This window comes from Suncus etruscus, chromosome 18 (assembly GCF_024139225.1).
Source record: "Suncus etruscus isolate mSunEtr1 chromosome 18, mSunEtr1.pri.cur, whole genome shotgun sequence".
NCBI classification, from domain to species: domain Eukaryota; kingdom Metazoa; phylum Chordata; class Mammalia; order Eulipotyphla; family Soricidae; genus Suncus; species Suncus etruscus.
Window position 1 is genome coordinate 27,247,512 of NC_064865.1, and position 17,840 is coordinate 27,265,351.

Consider the following 17,840-nt stretch of genomic DNA (forward strand, 5'->3'; position numbering starts at 1 on the left):
GACACAAGAGTGTAGTGGTTAGGGGCCCTGGTTCAAGGTCTGGGTCCAGATCTCTCCTATCAGCATTGTCACTTGGGCCCGAGAAAGGAGACCCACAATACACAGAATATTATAACTGCTGTATATGTATAATGCATCACAGATGATATAAGTAAACCTATGCATGCAAACCTGGCAGTATTGTGTGTGGTTCTGAATAGTTGCCTCCCACGATTACAGCTCTGTACCAGCAGCTCTCAAAGTATGGTCCAGGAACCCTCAGTGGGAGGCGAGGGGCATGAGGCCGAAGCTATTTTCATAACAATGCCAACAAGATGCAGAATTTTCTAGAGGTTACCAACAGTGAGTTCACACAGACTGCAGCACAGATGAGAATCCAGCTCTCTCCCATCTAGCAGGGTATTAAAGAGATTTACAGAAATAGAAAATAAGGCCACGCTTTTCACTTAATGCAGTGACGGTATTTTTTTGTGTTCAGGAAATCGAATCATTTTTCAAAAATGATGTTGATATTCACATGGAGTGGGTTAACTATTGTTATTTTAAATATAAATATGGTTATATTTTAAATAAATTAATACATAATGAGCATCTTCTCAATTTTAAGATTGAGAAACGTGGCAAATAATGATAGATGTCAGGTACAATATTTGCGCTGACTCCCCAGAAGAAAAGAACTGGTTTCGTCTCCTGAGTTTACCCTCTATCCTGAGCGGACCCCGTCTCAAGAGACACTGGATCCTAGTCACCCCAGGTTTGATCTTGTGCTCCCACTCTGCTAATCCTGGCTCCCCTGGTGACCCCCTGAATCTATCTGCAATGGACTGAAGAGACTCACAGCCTTGGTGGCCTGGGAACATCAGTCTGGACTTCAGGATCAGGCTGACTTGATTCTAACACTCAACTATGGCATCCGGAGAATGGTGCTTGGCTTCTCTGGGCTTCATATTCCTTACCCACCAAAACGGAATAAGAATAATAGATTTAGGCTTATTGTCAGGATCTGCACTAACTTATGTGAGATGCCCAACACTACCATGGTAATAACTGTTACCAATATTGTACTTTATAGTGCTGCTATTTGGTCCCTGAGCTTCTTATTTTTTTGGTTTTTGGGCCATACCCGGTGATGCTCCTGGCTATGTGTCCAGAAACTGCTCCTGGCTCCAGGAACAATATGGGACACTGGGGATCGAACCAGGAACATCCTGGATCTGCTGCATGCAAGGCAAATGCCCTATTGCTGCGCTATCCTGCCGGCCCCCTGAGCTTCTTGTTGGTGTCCCCACCTGTTTTTGCAGGGCCAACTGGGATTGAATACACATACTTTGGAATACACACACATGCTTAAATTTACATGTTCACATGCACACACTCCCATGCATGCTTAGCACATATACATGTGCACACACAGAGTCCACACACCCCACTCAAAAACACCATTCACTTGGACACACATGTGCACACATGCTCATGCTCTTATGTGCACATGTACATATTCCAACCACCCACTCACCCCTCGACCCAGTGCAATGGGAGTTGACTTTGGAGCTAAGAAATGAAAGAAAACAACTAAATGCCTAGCATCTGGACTAGCTTAGGCTGGAAAGGGCCTCCTCTCTGCCTAGTGGTGTCAAAGCTAATTTGGCGCGCGCACGCGCACACACACACACACACACACACACACACACACACACACACACACACACACACACAGAGAGAGAGAACATGGTGGAGAGCAGAAGGCGCTCTGGGCAGGCTAGGAGGCCCAGAACTGCAGCCTTAGGTGTCACTTCCTGCTCTGGGCTCAGGTCAACTCAGCTATAAGAAAGACCGATGCTTTGGAGCTCCAAGGTGACCAAATTCTTTTATAACCAGTAAGAAGGCCTGGTGTCCCCTGACTCCCCGTCCCCCAAACACACTCACCCTACAATTGCTGAGCTCCTCTGCAGACAGGATGATGCTGCCGCATTTCTTCCCGGGGACTCCGCTGGGAGAGGAAAGCAAGAATGGGGAGCCAGACAAAGACCAACACACCTTGCGAGCTGGACACTCCCTGCAGCGGCCCCTCCACAGCCCTCTACCCCACTCCCGACCTTCCAACCATCTACCCACCCACTACTCCCGAGAGCCCCCGCTGGAGGGACAGTGTCTGCAGCATAAGTCCTACCATTAGGATAGCATCTAGACTCACGCGGAAGCTTCCAGACCCGTGGCTGTCAAACTTTCCATCCAAAGACCACTTCTGTGGGCAAAAGACCATGGGCACCACCCACCCTGTACCAGCTGATGCCAGTCCCAGGACTTTTCAGCCCTGGTGTTTCATGGGAGGGAGAGTGGGAGATGCAAAGGGGGAGGTGTCCTCTGGGGCAGCAGGTCCAGCTTCTCTCCCAGGAACCCCTTCTCTCAAACACTGAGGCTGGAGTCTCTCGGGAAGAGAAAGCACCCTGCCCACTCTGTGCTCCTCAGGGAGGGGGCACTGGTATATGAAGTAACCCCCAAATCCCTCTTCAGAGGCCAAGTTTCTACCCAGGGGACATGCACCATCGCTCACCCTTCACCAACCCATCCCACTGGAGCACTGAAGAGTGACTCAGGGGAAGGATCGCAGTGCAGCCAGGAACATCTGTAGGATCTGTGGTTCATAGCTGCACTGCTGCATCTTTCTGAACCTCAGTTTTCCTGCCTGTGAAATGGGTGTGTCTTGTCTCCATTATACCAACCGATAAGGGTGTTCAGAGAGGCTCTCAAGGGGTCCAGGAGCATCATTTCCTTCGACCCCTCCTACCCAAACATTCGCACAGCCCCCACTCCCCCTACCCCCGTGTGCCTCAGGCCAGATATCTGCAGAGCACACTTTGAGAACCACTGATGGAGCTGTCAGAAGAGGCTCTCATCAAGGGGGGGGCAGTCCCAGAACAGAGACCACCCCAAGCTCTCCAAATAGGTGAACAGAACAGAGGTCCCATCTGGCATCCACCCCACACCCCATGGCAGGGAGACACCAGCTTGTCTCCGAGACTGGGCATCTGTGCTGAGCATCCCAAAGCCGCAGTCTGGTCCTGCCTCGGGAGCAAAGCTTGTTTGACCAGGAGAGGGAATGTTCACACCAGCCTCCTCCGGCCCAGCCGCTCCATCTGCTCCTCTCCATGCCTGCCTGAAACCTTCTATTTCTTCCTTTCCCTCCTCTCCAGACCCAACCTATTCCCACCTGGTTGGCCTTCCTACCCGCCTCCTCCCTCCCCTGATCACCCCCCTCCCTGAACTACTATCCCTCTTCTTCCTGCTGGTTTTTCTCTCCTTGTGTCAGCTGCCACCTTCTCTCCCACATCCAGCTGCCGGGTCCCCAATTCCTGGGAACCTACCACAAGACCCATGGAGCTCTGCTCCATGTTCCTCTACAGTGTGTGGGGGCACCTCTCAAGCAGATGCTTCTGTGCCGCCCCCCAATCCCCACCCACCGGAGAACCCTCCTTCCAACCAGGAGACAAGAGTAGGAAGGGCTAGAGAGGGTCTGCATCGCCCACATTTGCAGGAAGCAGATGGTTCGGGGTGGGGTGGGAGAGCGAGACTGACCCCCTCCCCACATCCCCCACAGCTGGTGAGGCAGGCAGAAGGAGGTAATGACTGACTGAATGGATTCTGCCTGGAGGAAGAAATGGACATTGAGAGGAAGCAACTGAGGGAGGCAGGGAGAGGAGGTAAGAAGAAGGGAAGTAGGGCTGGAGTGATAGTTTAGTGGGGTAGGAGCTCGACTTGCATGTGGCTGATCAGGGTTCGGTCCTTGATGTCCCATATAGTTCCCCCCCCCATCCCAAAACCCTCAGGAGTAATTCCTAAGACAGAGCCAGGAGTAACTCCTGAGCATTGCAAAAAGAAAAAAAAAAGCAAAAAGAACAGGAGAAAATGGAGAGAGGGCAGGTTGAGAGGAAAGGTGGGAAGCTGACCAGGAGGAGAGAAAGAAAAGGGAAGAGAGGCCAGGCCCCCATCTCTCAGAAGTCCCCTAAACCTGTGAGCTCTGGGTTGCTCACGCTCCAGCTGGGTGGGCGTGGCTTTTCCCAGGGCCAAGATGCCTGGTCCTGGGGGTGTGGAGGAGGCCCCCCTACAGAGCTGGCTGGAGATCTGAGCTTTAGGGGCCCCGAGATCTCTAGTGACCTACCCGTTGGACACAGCTGGCATGGGTTTGCCCGTCCTGGAATTCAAGCTGAAGGCTCCTATCCTATGGAGAGAGAAAAAGGGAGTATGGGCGCCAGCACTCCGTCCTGGCACACAGTGTACTGGGCCCTGGTCTTGGGGACAATCACCTGGTCTGGATCAAACGGTAGAGAAAATGCTAGTGGGTGTGAGTGCCTGAGTTCCATCCCAGGCATTGCAGTCCCCTCAAGCACAACCAGATGTGGCTCCTACTAAACTGAAAACAGGGGACTGGAGACATGGTACAAGTGTGAAGGTGTTTGTGTCTGACCCCCATTTGATACCCTAAGGATTGCAGAGAGCTCCTCAAGCAGAGAGCTCCATCACCAGGTCTGGCCTCTTAAAAAAAGAAAAGAAAAGAAATTGAAAATTTTAATAGGGCCCAGAAGAATACTGCAGGGGTTTGGAGATTCTGTTTTGCATTCTTGTATGGTCACAAGTTCAAAGCTCTGGTATCCTATACACAAGTACATGTCTGGCAGTTCTGCTGTCTGTGTTTCTACCATTTCCAGCATAGCAAGCAATTTTATTGTGTCTGAGCACCATAAAACTGCATGAGTTTGGAGATATAGCTCTGTTTTGTTTTGCTTTGTTTTGGAGTTACATCTGGTGATGTTCAAGATTTACTCCCAGCTCCTTGCTCAAGAATCACTCCAGTTAGGACTAGGGTACCATATGAGGTGCCGGATATTGGCCAAGGTTGACCACATGCAAAGAAAATATCACATGCAACCCTAACCCTACCTGCTGTGTTATTGTTCCAGTCCTCTGGATTTTTCTCTTCTTCTTTTTTTTTTTTTTGTTTGTTCTTGGTCACACTGAGTGTTCTCAAAGTTTACTCCCGGCTCTGCACTCAGTGATCTCTCCAGGTAGGGTTTGGGGGATCCTCTGAGGTGCCTGATATTGAACTCAGGTTGGTCACATACAAGGTAATTGCCCTACCCACTGTATTATTGCTCAAGCTCTGTATCAATGTTTTTCTTTTTTTCCTTTTTTGTTTGCTTGTTTGGGGGTCACACCCAGTGGTGCTCAGGGGTTACTCCTGGCTTTGTGCTCAGGGATCAATCCTGGCAGCCTTGGGAGATCATATGGAGTGCTGGTAATTGAATACAGGTCAGACTTGTTCAAGGCAAACTCCCTACCAGCTACTACCTACTACCTACTACCTACTATCTCTCAGGCCCCTATTTGTTTTGGAGTCAAAACAAATAGTTTTGACACAACCCAAGTGTTGTGCTCGGGCCTTACTCCTGGCAGATTCAGGAGGCCGTAAGCAAGGAAACTGCCCAAACTGCTTTAGACCCTGGAGATATAACCTTTATTTGTTTGATTTTATTTTTTTGTTTTGTTTTTGGGTCACTCCTGACTCTGTGATCAGAAATCGCTCCTGGAAGGCACGGGGGGGGGGGGGGGGGGGGGGGAACGGGACGGGACGGGACCATATGGGATGCTGGGAATCAAACTAGGGTCTGTCATGTGTTGGCTGCAAGCAAGGCAAACACTACCGCTGTGCTATTGCTCCAGCCCCATTGTTTGACTTTTTTTTTATTGTTTGAATTTTTAAATTTGATTGTTTTGTTGTTGTTGTTGTTGTTGTTATTTGGGGACCAAACTCTGTAGTACTCTGAACTTACTCCTGGCTCTGTGCTCAGAGATAACATTTGGTGATGCTTAAGGAACCAAAAGTGATGCTGGGGATAGGACCAGGGTTGGCCACATGCAAGGCAGCACCTTTATCTCTATACTCTAGGACTACGAAGCTTTCTTGTCTTGCTTTACTCACTTGCCTTGCTCACGGCTTCCCCAGGTTTGATCCTTACTAGGACGTGGTCCCTGAATCTGCCAGGAGTAAGGCCTAAGCACAGCAAGGTGTGACTCCAAAACAAATAGGGGCCTGATAGATAGTACAGCAGGTAGGAAGCTTGCCTTGAACAAGGCTGACCTGTGTTCAATTACCAGCACACCATATGATCTCCCAAGGCTGCCAGGATTGATCCCTGAGCACAGAACCAGGAGTAACCCCTGAGCACCATTGGGTGTGGCCCCAAAACAAGCATCGAAGTCCTTAATTAAGAAATAAAGAAATTTCGGGGCCGGAGAGATAGCACAGCAGTGTTTGCCTTGCAAGCAACCGACCCAGGATCCAAGGTGGTTGGTTCGAATCCCGGTATCCCATATGGTTTCCCGTGCCTGCCAGGAGCTATTTCTGAGCAGATGGCCAGGAGTAACCCCTGAGCACTGCTGGGTGTGGCCCAAAAACAAACAAAAAAAAAAAACAAAAAAGAAATTAAGAAATTTCGGGACCGGAGAGATAGCATGGAGGTAAGGCATTTGCCTTTCAAGCAGAAGGACGGTGGTTCGAATCCCAGCATCCCATTATGGTCCCCTGTGCCTGCCAGGGGCGACTTCTGAGCATAGAGCCAGGAGTAACCCCTGAGCGCTGCAGGGTGTGACCCAAAAAAGAAAAAAAAAAGAAATTAAAAAATTTCATAAATTCCTTCTTTTATTTATTTATTTATTTATTTATTTTTTTGGTTTTTGGACCATGCCTGGTGACGCTCAGGGTTTACTTCTGACTATGCATTCAGAAATCGTCCATATGGGATGCCAGGGATCGAACTGATGTCCGTCCTGGGTCAGCTGCTTGCAAAGCAAATGCCCTACTGCAGCACTATCACTCCAGCCCCAAATTTCTTTCTTTTTTTTGGATTTTGGTTTTTGGGTCACACCCAGCAGCTCTCAGGAGTTACTTTTGGCTCTGCGCTCAGAAGTTGCTCCTGGCAGGCTCAGGGGACCATATGCGATGCTGAGATTTGAATCAGTGTCCGTCCTGTGTTGGCTGCGTGAAAGACAAATGCTTTACTGCTGTGCTATTACTCTGGCCCCAATTTCTTTTTTATTTTTTAACATTTATTTATTTATTTAGGTTTGGGCCATACCTGGCGGCACTCAGGGTTTACTCCTGGCTCTGTGCTCATAATGGCTCTGGCAGGCTTGGGGAACCATATGGGATGCCAGTGATCGAACCCTGGTCTGTCTTGGGTCAGCCATATACAAGGCAAATACCCTACCGCTGTGCTATTGCTCTGGTCCCTGGCTAATAATTTCTAAATCTAATAAAAAGCAAAGAACAAAACTAATAAAAGTTGCATCAGCAGGCTAAAGAGCTAGTCGAGGGATTAAGGCACTTGGCTTATATGCAGCCTATAACAGTTTAATCTCTAGCACATATGGTCCCCCAAACACCACTAGGGATGGTCCCAAAAAACCAAAACCAAAACAAATCAACAAACACATAACTTCCTTTGGTTTTTATGTCCCACAAGAGTTATCAGCCTAAGGAATATATACTTTGTTTCCTACTTGGACGTATCTAAATAAAAATCATAATTAAAATAATCTAATATAAAAATTTAAAAAGAGGGGGCCGGAGAGATAGCATGGAGGTAAAGCGTTTGCCTTTCATGCAGGAGGTCATCGGTTCGAATCCCGGCATCCCATATGGTCCCCCGTGCCTGCCAGGGGCAATTTCTGAGCCTGGAGCCAGGAATAACCCCTGAGCACTGCCGGGTGTGACCCAAAAAACCAAAAAAAAAAAAAAAAAAAAAAAAAAAATTTAAAAAGAGGTATCATCCTTGGCAAATAATGCAGCTGAAAAATGAGTATGTGAGCCCCATGCACAGAGATGCAGCCCCTGGTGAACACATGTGTGGCCTTCACAGAGACCCACAAGCACTGCCACCATGAGATGAGCAAGCCCACAACTAAAGGAGGGCACACCTGATGGGCACACAGCCTGACGAACGCACCCTGACCACAGCTAAAAGCATGTGGGTACCGGGGCCGGGTAGGTGGCACTGGAGGTAAGGTGTCTGCCTTGCAAGCGCTAGCCAAGGAAGGACCACGGTTCGATCCCCCGGCGTCCCATATGGTCCCCCCAAGCCAGGGGCGATTTCTGAGCACATAGCTAGGAGTAACCCCTGAGCGTCAAACGGGTGTGGCCCAAAAACCAAAAAAAAAAAAAAGCATGTGGGTACCACATCAAGCAGGTGTGCAACTCCAGTCTCTGTTATATAATGGAGGAAAGGGGGAGCAATTAAAATTTAAAAAAAAAAGATAGCCCTAATTATAATTTAAATGCTCTTGATTTTTTCTGTTGTGTTTTTGCTTTGGGGTCACATCCAACATGTCTGGGGGATACCCCAGTCTGTGCTCAGGGGTCATATTTGACAATGTTAGTGGGACTCAATGGTGCTGAGATGGAATCCAGGCTTTCCACATGCAAAGAATGAACATAGCCCTTTAGACCATCTCCCTGGCATCCAAATAAAATATTTTATTTAGTAACAAATAAAACAAGAACAAAAAAAACTTAAGGAGAAGTCTTCTTCCCAAACCCTGTGGCAAAGCCTGGAGCAAACTACCTCAGAGCTTCTAAAGTAGAGAAGGAGGAGAAAGGGGGTCCGCCTTGGGACTGTGTTGCAGAAACTGATGTGAGATTCAGTTAGTTCTCAGACCCAGTTTCAACTGGTCATGTCAGAAATTTAAGAAAGTCCTGGAGCTTCAGAGTACAGTGTGTAAGGTGTTTGCCTTATAATCTAGGATTGCCTAGGTTCGATCCCCAGCATCCCTTATAGTTCCCCAAGCAATGCCAGGGGTGATCCCTGAGTGCAGAGCCAAGAGTAAGCCCTGAGCATTGCAGAGTGAGTTTCAAAAACAAATAAACAAAATATTTGTGGTCCAGAAGTCTGGTCTTTTTGGGCACTGCAGAGTCTGCTACAGTTTGAGGAGATGTCTACTACCATCTGAGAAACCCTCTTCTGTCTTGGGGTGCATGTTGTGTAATGCATATTGGCTACAAATTTCCTGATCACAGAAGAAAGTAATGCAGCCTAGAACAGATGCTCATATAGGAAGAAGACTGAAACTGGGTCCGGTAAAGCAGCACATGCCAGCCACCTGGATGCTGGAGATGACCGCTTGCTCTCTCCACACTCAGTGGTCACCCCCACTGCAAACAAAGGGCAGAAACAGACCCAAATGTCTGAGTGCAGATGTTGGCCACCAGAAGCAGTTCCAACCTGGTAATGCATGTGGAGGCCTGGAGGGCTGAGGGAAGGCTTTGGTTTCAAATACTGATGCACATGTAGTACTTAAGACAGGATTGATCCTTCAACAGGAAAGAGGAGCTCAGTTTCTGAATCTCAGTAATACTGAATTATGAGAGAAAATGATGACAGACCTGCAGAGAAGGGGCGTTAGCAAATTTGCATGTGAAATTATTTGTACAGGGACAATTTGTACAGGTAGTGGGGGGTGGTAGTATGCAGTGCTGGGGATTAGTCTCTTGGCCCTCTCTTTATGTGCTAGGCATGTGTTCCTACTTGAACAATATCCTTGGCCCCTGAATGTGAACTGGTTTTAAGGTGTAAGAAGAGAGTCTTGTGGTGCTCAGGGGCTACTTTCTGGCTCTGTGCTCAGGGGTTGTTCACAGTGGCAGTATTTGGGGGATCATGTGGTGCTAGGGAGTGCGCCAGGACCAACTCATGCAAGCTGAGTGCTTTAGCTTCTGTCCTATCTCTTCAACTGAAAGTATTGTTTGTAGAAGTTCCACATTCAACCCTCCTCACATTCTCTGTACCTGGGCTGGCTCCCTGGCTACACAATGTGCTCTTAGTTTCTTCTGTAAGCCCAAAGGAGAAATGTGTTGGGGACAGAGAAGCCTTTCTGGAATTTGCCTCCCAGATAGTCCCTGAGGGTCAGTGACAAATGCCTGCACACAAAACCATGATACCCGATCATGGTTACTGATATAGTGTGAACAATATCCAGCGAGAACTAGAAAGAAGCAAGTATGGGAGTGACAACAGAAGTGAGAGAGGCCACCCCTATAACAGGCTCTATCTGCTCCCTAAAGTCACCTTTGGGCTTCTCTGGGAAGAGGCTCAGAGTCTAGTCTCCACAGAGCCCTAGTTTTGAACCAAGGTTCAGTCATGCAGATGATTGGGGCAGATGAGGTTCCAAGGAGACCTCAAATCCCCATCTTTGGCCTCCAACAGGTGTTAGCTGGGGAAGCAGCTGTAAATCATTTCTTCTACTCCCTAGTTGTGCAGCCTTGAGGAAGTCACTTCTAGAACACCACAGGGCCCTACAAGGACTCTGAGGCTCTAATCTCCCTGCCTGGGTATTTCCAAGGCAACAGTGGATAGAAAGTTGGCCCAAAACTGGGAAGCAATGTGGACAGTCCCACTGCCCTCTGCACTCACGTGAGAGGTTTCTCCAGACGGCTCCCCGAGGACCCCACAATTTCTCCAAGGGTACAGAAGGCTTGGCCCAGAAAATCCTGCAGAGGGGATTAGAAGAGCCCAGGGTTACCCACTCTGCTTTGGCCTCCCCACCCCTAACACCACCTGCCCGGGGAATGTGAGCACTCAGCCATGCACTGTCACCGCTGTCACCATCAGGCCAGAAGAGGCCGGGACAGTTGGGCAGTCCCAGGGTACTCACGTGTTTGGATAAATCGGGGCTCTTGGAGTCCACGTCATACCTGCAGCCACACACAGATCATAAAAACAGTGGGCCTCTGTCCCAAACCTGCCTGGGTCCTGCTCCCCTTCAAACTGGCTCTTTGCTCCCCTTCAAAATGGCTCTAACGGGACATTTCTGGGAGGAAAATCTAAGAGACAAAAGGGAGCTAGCTGGCAGGGTGGGGTTGTGGCACAGCTTAGAGCATATATTGTGCATGAATGAATCCCTGGTACAATGGAGAGAGAGAGACAGAGAGGGAAAGGGAGGGAGGGAGGGGGACAGCTCCGCTGACAAGCAAGCTTAGTTCCTCCTTCACCTTCCACTCATGGGGTTCTAATTTTTGGAGCTAGGCCCCTATCTTTCCTGTTTCATCGAATACTGGGGTTGGACCCAAAGACAGGAAGAGGCATCCCCTGGTGACCTGGGCCCCTGGAGACTGATACTGGCCTGGGCCTCCCCTTCATCTGGAGTCCCCCTGAAGCCCTCCTCTCTGCACCCCAACACATCTCCATTCCATATATCCCCTACATCTCCACCATACAGCACCCACATCCTACATTCCACCCATAACCCCCCATCATTACTCCACCTAACCCCCAAATACATACATCCCCACATTCCCCACATGTACATCACCCAATCCCCTACCTCAAATTCCTATATCCCTCCACACATCCCCTGCATACCTCTTAATCCCCCCACATCCACTCATCCTTCCACATCCCTCCACACACCCCCCCCAACCCATCCCACCCCCACACCTCACGTCCCACATCACCATATGCCTCACCTACACAGGCCCACCCCAATCCATTCCTATGTCTGCAGTTCTGTGAGGCGCTGGCAGACTAGACCTCACTGAAAGCCACATCCTGGCCCATGCTTGCTCCCAGCTGAGGCTCCAGAGCTTCTCCTTGGACCAAACCCTCAGCCTCACCTTCACCCTCCACCCCCCATCTCTTAGCCCTCAGCCCTCTGCACCTTCCAATCACATTTCTTCCGCCTTGATTTTCACTTTGCTCCCACAGGCCCCAGACCCCCTTTTCCTATCCCTGCTCTGTCCACAATTCTCCAGTGCTATGTGGTCCTGTCACAATCTTTCCCCTTTCCCCAGCAGATTCCTCTGAGGGGAACAGACGAAACCCTCAGCCCACCCTGAACCAGCTTTAACAGAAGTAGAAGTTGGAATGGAAATCTTTCTTCCAGGACTCTTTTTTTGCTGTTTGTGGGGACCTGGGGTGGAAGACAGCCTCCTCCCACAGGGAGGTGCCACTGCTGAGCCCAGGGGCCCTCCCACATGTCATGAGACTACCTGGGGGAGTGTCTGGGGCTTTGCTCACACACCCTAACCCCAGCTCCTCTGAGAATGGGGCTGGGTTAAATTGTGGCCTTTATCCCCGTACAACCATCCGCCCCCACGAGTAACCCCTGCTGGCATGAATTAAGCCCCAGCCACAGGTCCCACTGCCCTGCTCCCAATAACATCCCCCCAACTCCTCCAAATCCATTCTCAAACTCATCTGCCACTTACAGGTCAAAGCGGAGGTTCTGCTTCTCCTCGAAGAAGTAATCCACGATGAATTTGCGCACAAAGTCGGGATTGAGCGTGTTGTCGATGACCTCAGTGCGGCCAAACTGAGAAAGGAGACAGTCATGGACTTGGGGGCCAGGCTGGGGAGGTGGAGGTTGCCCCAGGTTGTACCCCTTGGCCTGAGCAGGTAAGAATGGATGCCAAGACTGTCTCCCCAGTCTAGGTGAGAGTGCCTCCAGCTAAACACAGGAAAGTCCTTTTTACAACTCACCCTCCTTGTCTGCTCTTGCTCCTCCTTCTTAGCCCTGCTCCTCCACAGAGAATGGGCTGGATTCCTGGAGACCTGAGCAAGCCCTGAACATTGCAAGCCCTGCACTGCAGTGCCCTAGCCGTGTCTTCACCTGTTCTCCCCTCCCAGCCTGTGCTGGCCTCCCTCTCTTCAAGGACCCAACTTCTCTATTCTCCCTTATTTGTTCTTCACCTTATGACTGCTACTCTACTGGGATGGATGCTATATTTGGGGATGTGCTAATAGGATACCCCACTGAAATGCAAGGGCAGCAGTCAGAGAGTGCTCAATGTGCAGAACACATGCTTTACATGTGGGAGGTATCATTCCATCCCTGGACTCCAGAGTCCCCTGAGCATTATTAAAGGAGACTGTCACAGAGCCACAACCCACCCCCTGAGCACTGCTAGTTAGGGCTCAAAATCTGTAACCAAATAAAGAGGGATCAGAGAGCTAGTATAGCAGCTGGTAGGGCACTTTCCTTACATGACGCTGGCCCCAGCATCATCCCTGGCACCACACATGAGCCCCTGAATACCACCAGGAGTGAATTCTGAGCAGAGAGCCAGGAGTATCCCCTGAGCACTGCATATGTGTGGCTCCAAACCCATAAGTAATAAAATAAATACTCCATCAGAGCAATAGACAGGTAAGAGGCACTAGCCTTGCATGTGGCTGACCTGGGTTTAATCTCTGGTACCCCATATTGTCCCCCAAGCACACAGCCAGGAGTAAGCCCTGAGCATCACTGGTGTGAACCAAAACCAAACAAACAAACAAACAAAATTCAAGGGCAGAGTTGGGGGCTTCTGGGGTCTTTGAAGGTGGTGACCCCTGGCCTTTAGTGCAGGCTGGATCTAGGAACCCCAAATGAATAGTCATAGCACAAGCACAGGTCACAGGTCTTGGGTTAATTCTCCATGTGGAGGAACGGGGCTGGAATCATAGTACAGTGGGTAGGGCATTTGTTGTGCACACAGCCAACCCAGGTTCGATCCCCAGCATCTCATTTGATCCCCTGAGCCTTCCAGGAGTAATTTCTGAATGTAGAGTTAGGACTAACCCCTGAGCATCACTGGGTGTGGCCCACCCCTCCAAAAAAAGAACTATGGGGGCTGGAGAGATAGCACAGCAGTAGGGTGCTTGCCTTACATGCAGCTGATCCAGGATGGAGGGTGGTTCGAATCCTGGCATCCCATATTGTCCCCCCCAGCCTGCCAGGAGCGATTTCTGAGCACACAGCCAGAAGTAACCCCTAAGCATCACTGGATGTGATCCGAAAACCACAACAACAACAACAACAACAAACCCAACCAAACAAACAAAAACAAAAAAACAAATAAGAACTACAGGTGAAGGAATTGGTGTTAGAACATCTTAAACTGAAACATGAATAACTCGTGGTGATTTAAAAACAAACAAACAAACCCCGGAACTAAGTTCAATAATAAGTTCAATATTATTCATAGTGTTATCTTTTGTTTGCTTGTTTTTAATTTTTGGGTCACATCCGGCAATGCTCAGGGCTTACTCTGGGCTCTGTGCCAGAGTAAGGTACTCAGGGACCATACAGAGTACCAGGATCAAACCTAAATCAGCTTTGTGCAAAGCTACTATTTCTTTGACCCATCTACACGATATTATTTTATTTTTTCTTTTAGATAAGGCCTCCCCATCTCACAGATGAAAAAACAAAAGCACACACAGAGGTCACAGATACAGTATATGCCCCTGATACATGGCTGATACTGTTTTGGTTCCTTCATTGCATACTGTTCCCTAAGCACCACCTTAGAGATCCTTGAACATATAGGCAGGAGTAACCTCCGAACACCCACCAATGTGTCCCAACACTCTGTTCTCTCCCAAAACCAAAGACAAGCTAAATAATTTGCCTGGGATTCATCACTGACTTCATCACTGACACATCTAGGCACATCATCTATGCACATTCCAGGCATTCTGGCCTTGGCTATACCAGCCATGGTACATGTGACAATAGCCAAAAGCCCCCAAGCTCACTGTGATGAGGACACAGGATGGTTGAATGAAGTTAGGCTAGTGGAGGAAATGGATGAGTGTGTTTGAGCCCCAACTTCGTCAGAGTTAATAATAGTGTTGCGTGCTCAGAGCCTCCATCTTGAAAACCATACTTCTTGTCCTGCTTACTTCTTAGAGTTATCACCTGATTCAATTTAATCGTGATGTCAATTGCTTGAGGTTTTGGCATCCTCCCTGTGGTAGTTGCTACAACCACCACTTATCTAGTTACAGTGCTGGCCAGTGATTGCAACCATCCTCTTGGGTGCTGGGGATTGCACTCTTGTAGAAAAGAGTCCTCAGATGACAATGGTGCTGGGATTGCACTCAGTATATGTTGGCTGATACCAGGGATCAAACTCACTGCTTCCCATTTGCAAGGCAGGTACTCTACCACTAAGGTATTCTCTTGTCCATTTTGGGGTTTTTTTTTTCATTGGAGTCTACATCTGGAGGTGGTTGGGGCTTATTTCTTTTTTTGGGGGGGCCCACACCCGGTGTTGCTCGGGGGTTACACCTGGCTGTCTGCTCAGAAATAGCTCCTGGTGGGCATGGGGGACCATATGGGACACCGGGATTCGAACCAACCACCTTTAGTCCTGGATCGGCTGCTTGCAAGGCAAACGCCGCTGTGCTATCTCTCCGAGCCCAGTTGGGGCTTATTTCTTTCTGGCTGTGTTCAGGAACACTTCTAGAGGTGCTCAGGGGACCATATGGGATGCCTGGAATTTAATCTGGATTGGCCAGATGCAAGGCAAATGCCCTACCTGCTGTACCTGCTGTGCTATTGCTCTGGCCCCAATATATCAGGGGCTACTCCTGGGTAAGCACTCAGGAATTACTCCTGGTAATACTCAGGTATCAAACTCAGGTTGATAACATGCAAGACAAACATCCTCTGTGCTGTACTATTGTTCGACCCTCCTTCAACAAAAACCTCCTTGAAGCTTTTAAGCACCACTTCAGGTCAGGCAATGAGCTGGACAGTGATATTTAAACTCGGTATCATGAATAGAACTGAAGTTGATACTGAAGACTCCCTATCCAGGATGGGGCAGTTGTGAATGAATAAGGACATGAGATAGAGTGAATCCCTGCTAATTCAGTACACATATTTTTTGCAGGGTCTTCCCTGCCAGTTGTGTGTTAGCATGTGTTAGCATGCCTGGAGAAGAGTGGAGGCAGTAAAATGTGTCAGAAACAGATTCTTGGAGCCCAGTTTATCATGAGTGAGTCACAATAGTGTGAGTTCACTGAAGGCTGCAGCTTTTACCTAGGTTACATCTCTTATAGTGTAGAAAGCACAGAGTAGTGCCAACGATTCCTATCTGTGAAAATGAATGTGATTTTTGCTCCATGAAATGCAACTGATTATTCGATTATTATCCTGGGATAGTAGCTGCTTTTGATTCCACTTGTAAATTTATGTTGACATTACTGATTGCCTGTGCGTGCATGTGCTCTGAATTGTTTGAACCAATTGAAATATCTTACAGATGCTCCCATATGACAAGTTAAATAAATCCTCAATGAGAGTTCACTTTATATTTCTAGGAGAGTCAGTCATAATTTTATCCTTACAAACTAGTTTTGTTTTGAGCCTGGAAGATAGCTTCAAGACTAGAGCACACGCTTTGTATGCAGAAAGTCAGGGTTCAATCTCCCGACCACATTATTCTCCGAGCAGGCCAAGAGCACCCCTCGAACACAGAGCTCCTGGGGCCTGCCAAGTATGGCCCTAAGCCTCCTCACGAATAATAAATAAATGGACGTCTTGTTTTAGGCCAATGATGTGGCTCAACAAGCTGAAGTATATGTTCTGCATGGGTGATGCTCAGGTTTCAGCTCTGCCTGATTCCTCTGAGAACTAGCAGGAGTAAATTTCACCTTCAAGTCAGGTATAGTTCCAGAGTACCACCAGACAGCCCCAAAATCAAAATATAAAGGAGAGGGTGAAGTGATAGTATTATCACAGGAGGTATGGTATTTATTTGTCTTGCATGCAATTATAGTAGCTGTGACTCTAGTTCAAATCCTTGCCACCATATATGATCCCCTGTGCATTGAGCCAGGAATAACCACCCTTGAGCACTGCCAGGTAGACCCAAACCTTCCCATCCCTCAAAAAAAGTTGTAGGGGCTGTTGAAGGAAATCAAACATGCAAGCTACCATTTAAAAAAAAAAGGTATTCGGGGGCCCGGAGAGATAGCACAGCGGCGTTTGCCTTGCAATCAGCCGATCCAGGACCTAAGGTGATTGGTTTGAATCCCGGTGTCCCCCGTGCCTGCCAGGAGCTATTTCTGAGCAGACAGCCAGGAGTAACCCCTGAACACCACCGGGTGTGGCCCAAAAAACAAAAACAAAAAAAAAAAGGTATTCGGGACCGGGGAGGTGGCGCTAGAGGTAAGGTGTCTGCCTTGCAAGCGCTAGCCAAGGAAGAACTACGGTTCGATCCCCCAGCATCCCATATGGTCCCCCCAAGCCAGGAGTAATTTTTGAACACTTAGCCAGGAGTAACCCCTGAGCATCAAATGGGTGTGGCCCGGAAAAAAAAAACACAAAAAAAACCCCCAAAAAAAAAGGTATTCTATGTTTTAGGGGGATTGGTCACACCCAGCAGTGCTCAGGGATTACTCCTGGCTCTGTGCTCAGAAATCACTCCTCGCAGGCTTGGGGAACCACATGGGATGCCGGGAATCAAACAGAGGTCTGTCCAGGGTTGGCTGTATGCAAGGCCCTACCACTGCGCTATGGCTCTAAATCCCCCCCTTCCATGTATTCTTTTTTTTGGTTTTTGGGTCACACCCAGCGGTGCTCAGGGGTTACTCCTGGCTGTCTGCTCAGAAATAGCTCCTAGCAGGCACGGGGGAGCATATGGGACACCGGGATTCGAACCAACCACCTTTGGTCCTGGATCGGCTGCTTGCAAGGCAAACGCCACTGTGCTATCTCTCGGGCCCCCTTCCATGTATTCTTTAACATGAACTGAGTCTACAGCAAAAGCTCCTGCCAGGCAAGCATGAGGTAGAGAACCGCACTCATTGTGACCCTCAGCTGTCTGTTTGGGGCCCCTCGTGTTGCTACACAGTATACACTCTCCTCCAGGTGTGTTCAAGCACTACATCTACCAAAGTGCATGGTCTAGCAAGCATACACTTTGTATGCAAGCAGAATGTGCACAAGAACTACAAATGAGACAGTGGTCTAGGGCCAGCAAGATAGCACAGTAGGTAGGGTGCTTGCTTTGCATGTGGCTA

The 17,840-nt window shown here is 48.8% G+C and overlaps 1 protein-coding gene across 1 annotated transcript in view; it reads right to left on the bottom strand.

Moving 5' to 3' along the window:
• Positions 1-17,840, bottom strand: part of CPNE5 (copine 5) — a 105,270-nt gene that overhangs the window by 51,005 nt on the left and 36,425 nt on the right. The window contains exons 4-8 of the mRNA XM_049765346.1: positions 12,254-12,357; positions 10,702-10,741; positions 10,461-10,537; positions 4,160-4,219; positions 1,927-1,990 (exon numbers count right to left, since the gene is read on the bottom strand). Of these exons, the coding sequence (XP_049621303.1) occupies positions 1,927-1,990; positions 4,160-4,219; positions 10,461-10,537; positions 10,702-10,741; positions 12,254-12,357 (345 nt within the window). The remainder of the gene's footprint in view (positions 1-1,926; positions 1,991-4,159; positions 4,220-10,460; positions 10,538-10,701; positions 10,742-12,253; positions 12,358-17,840) is intronic.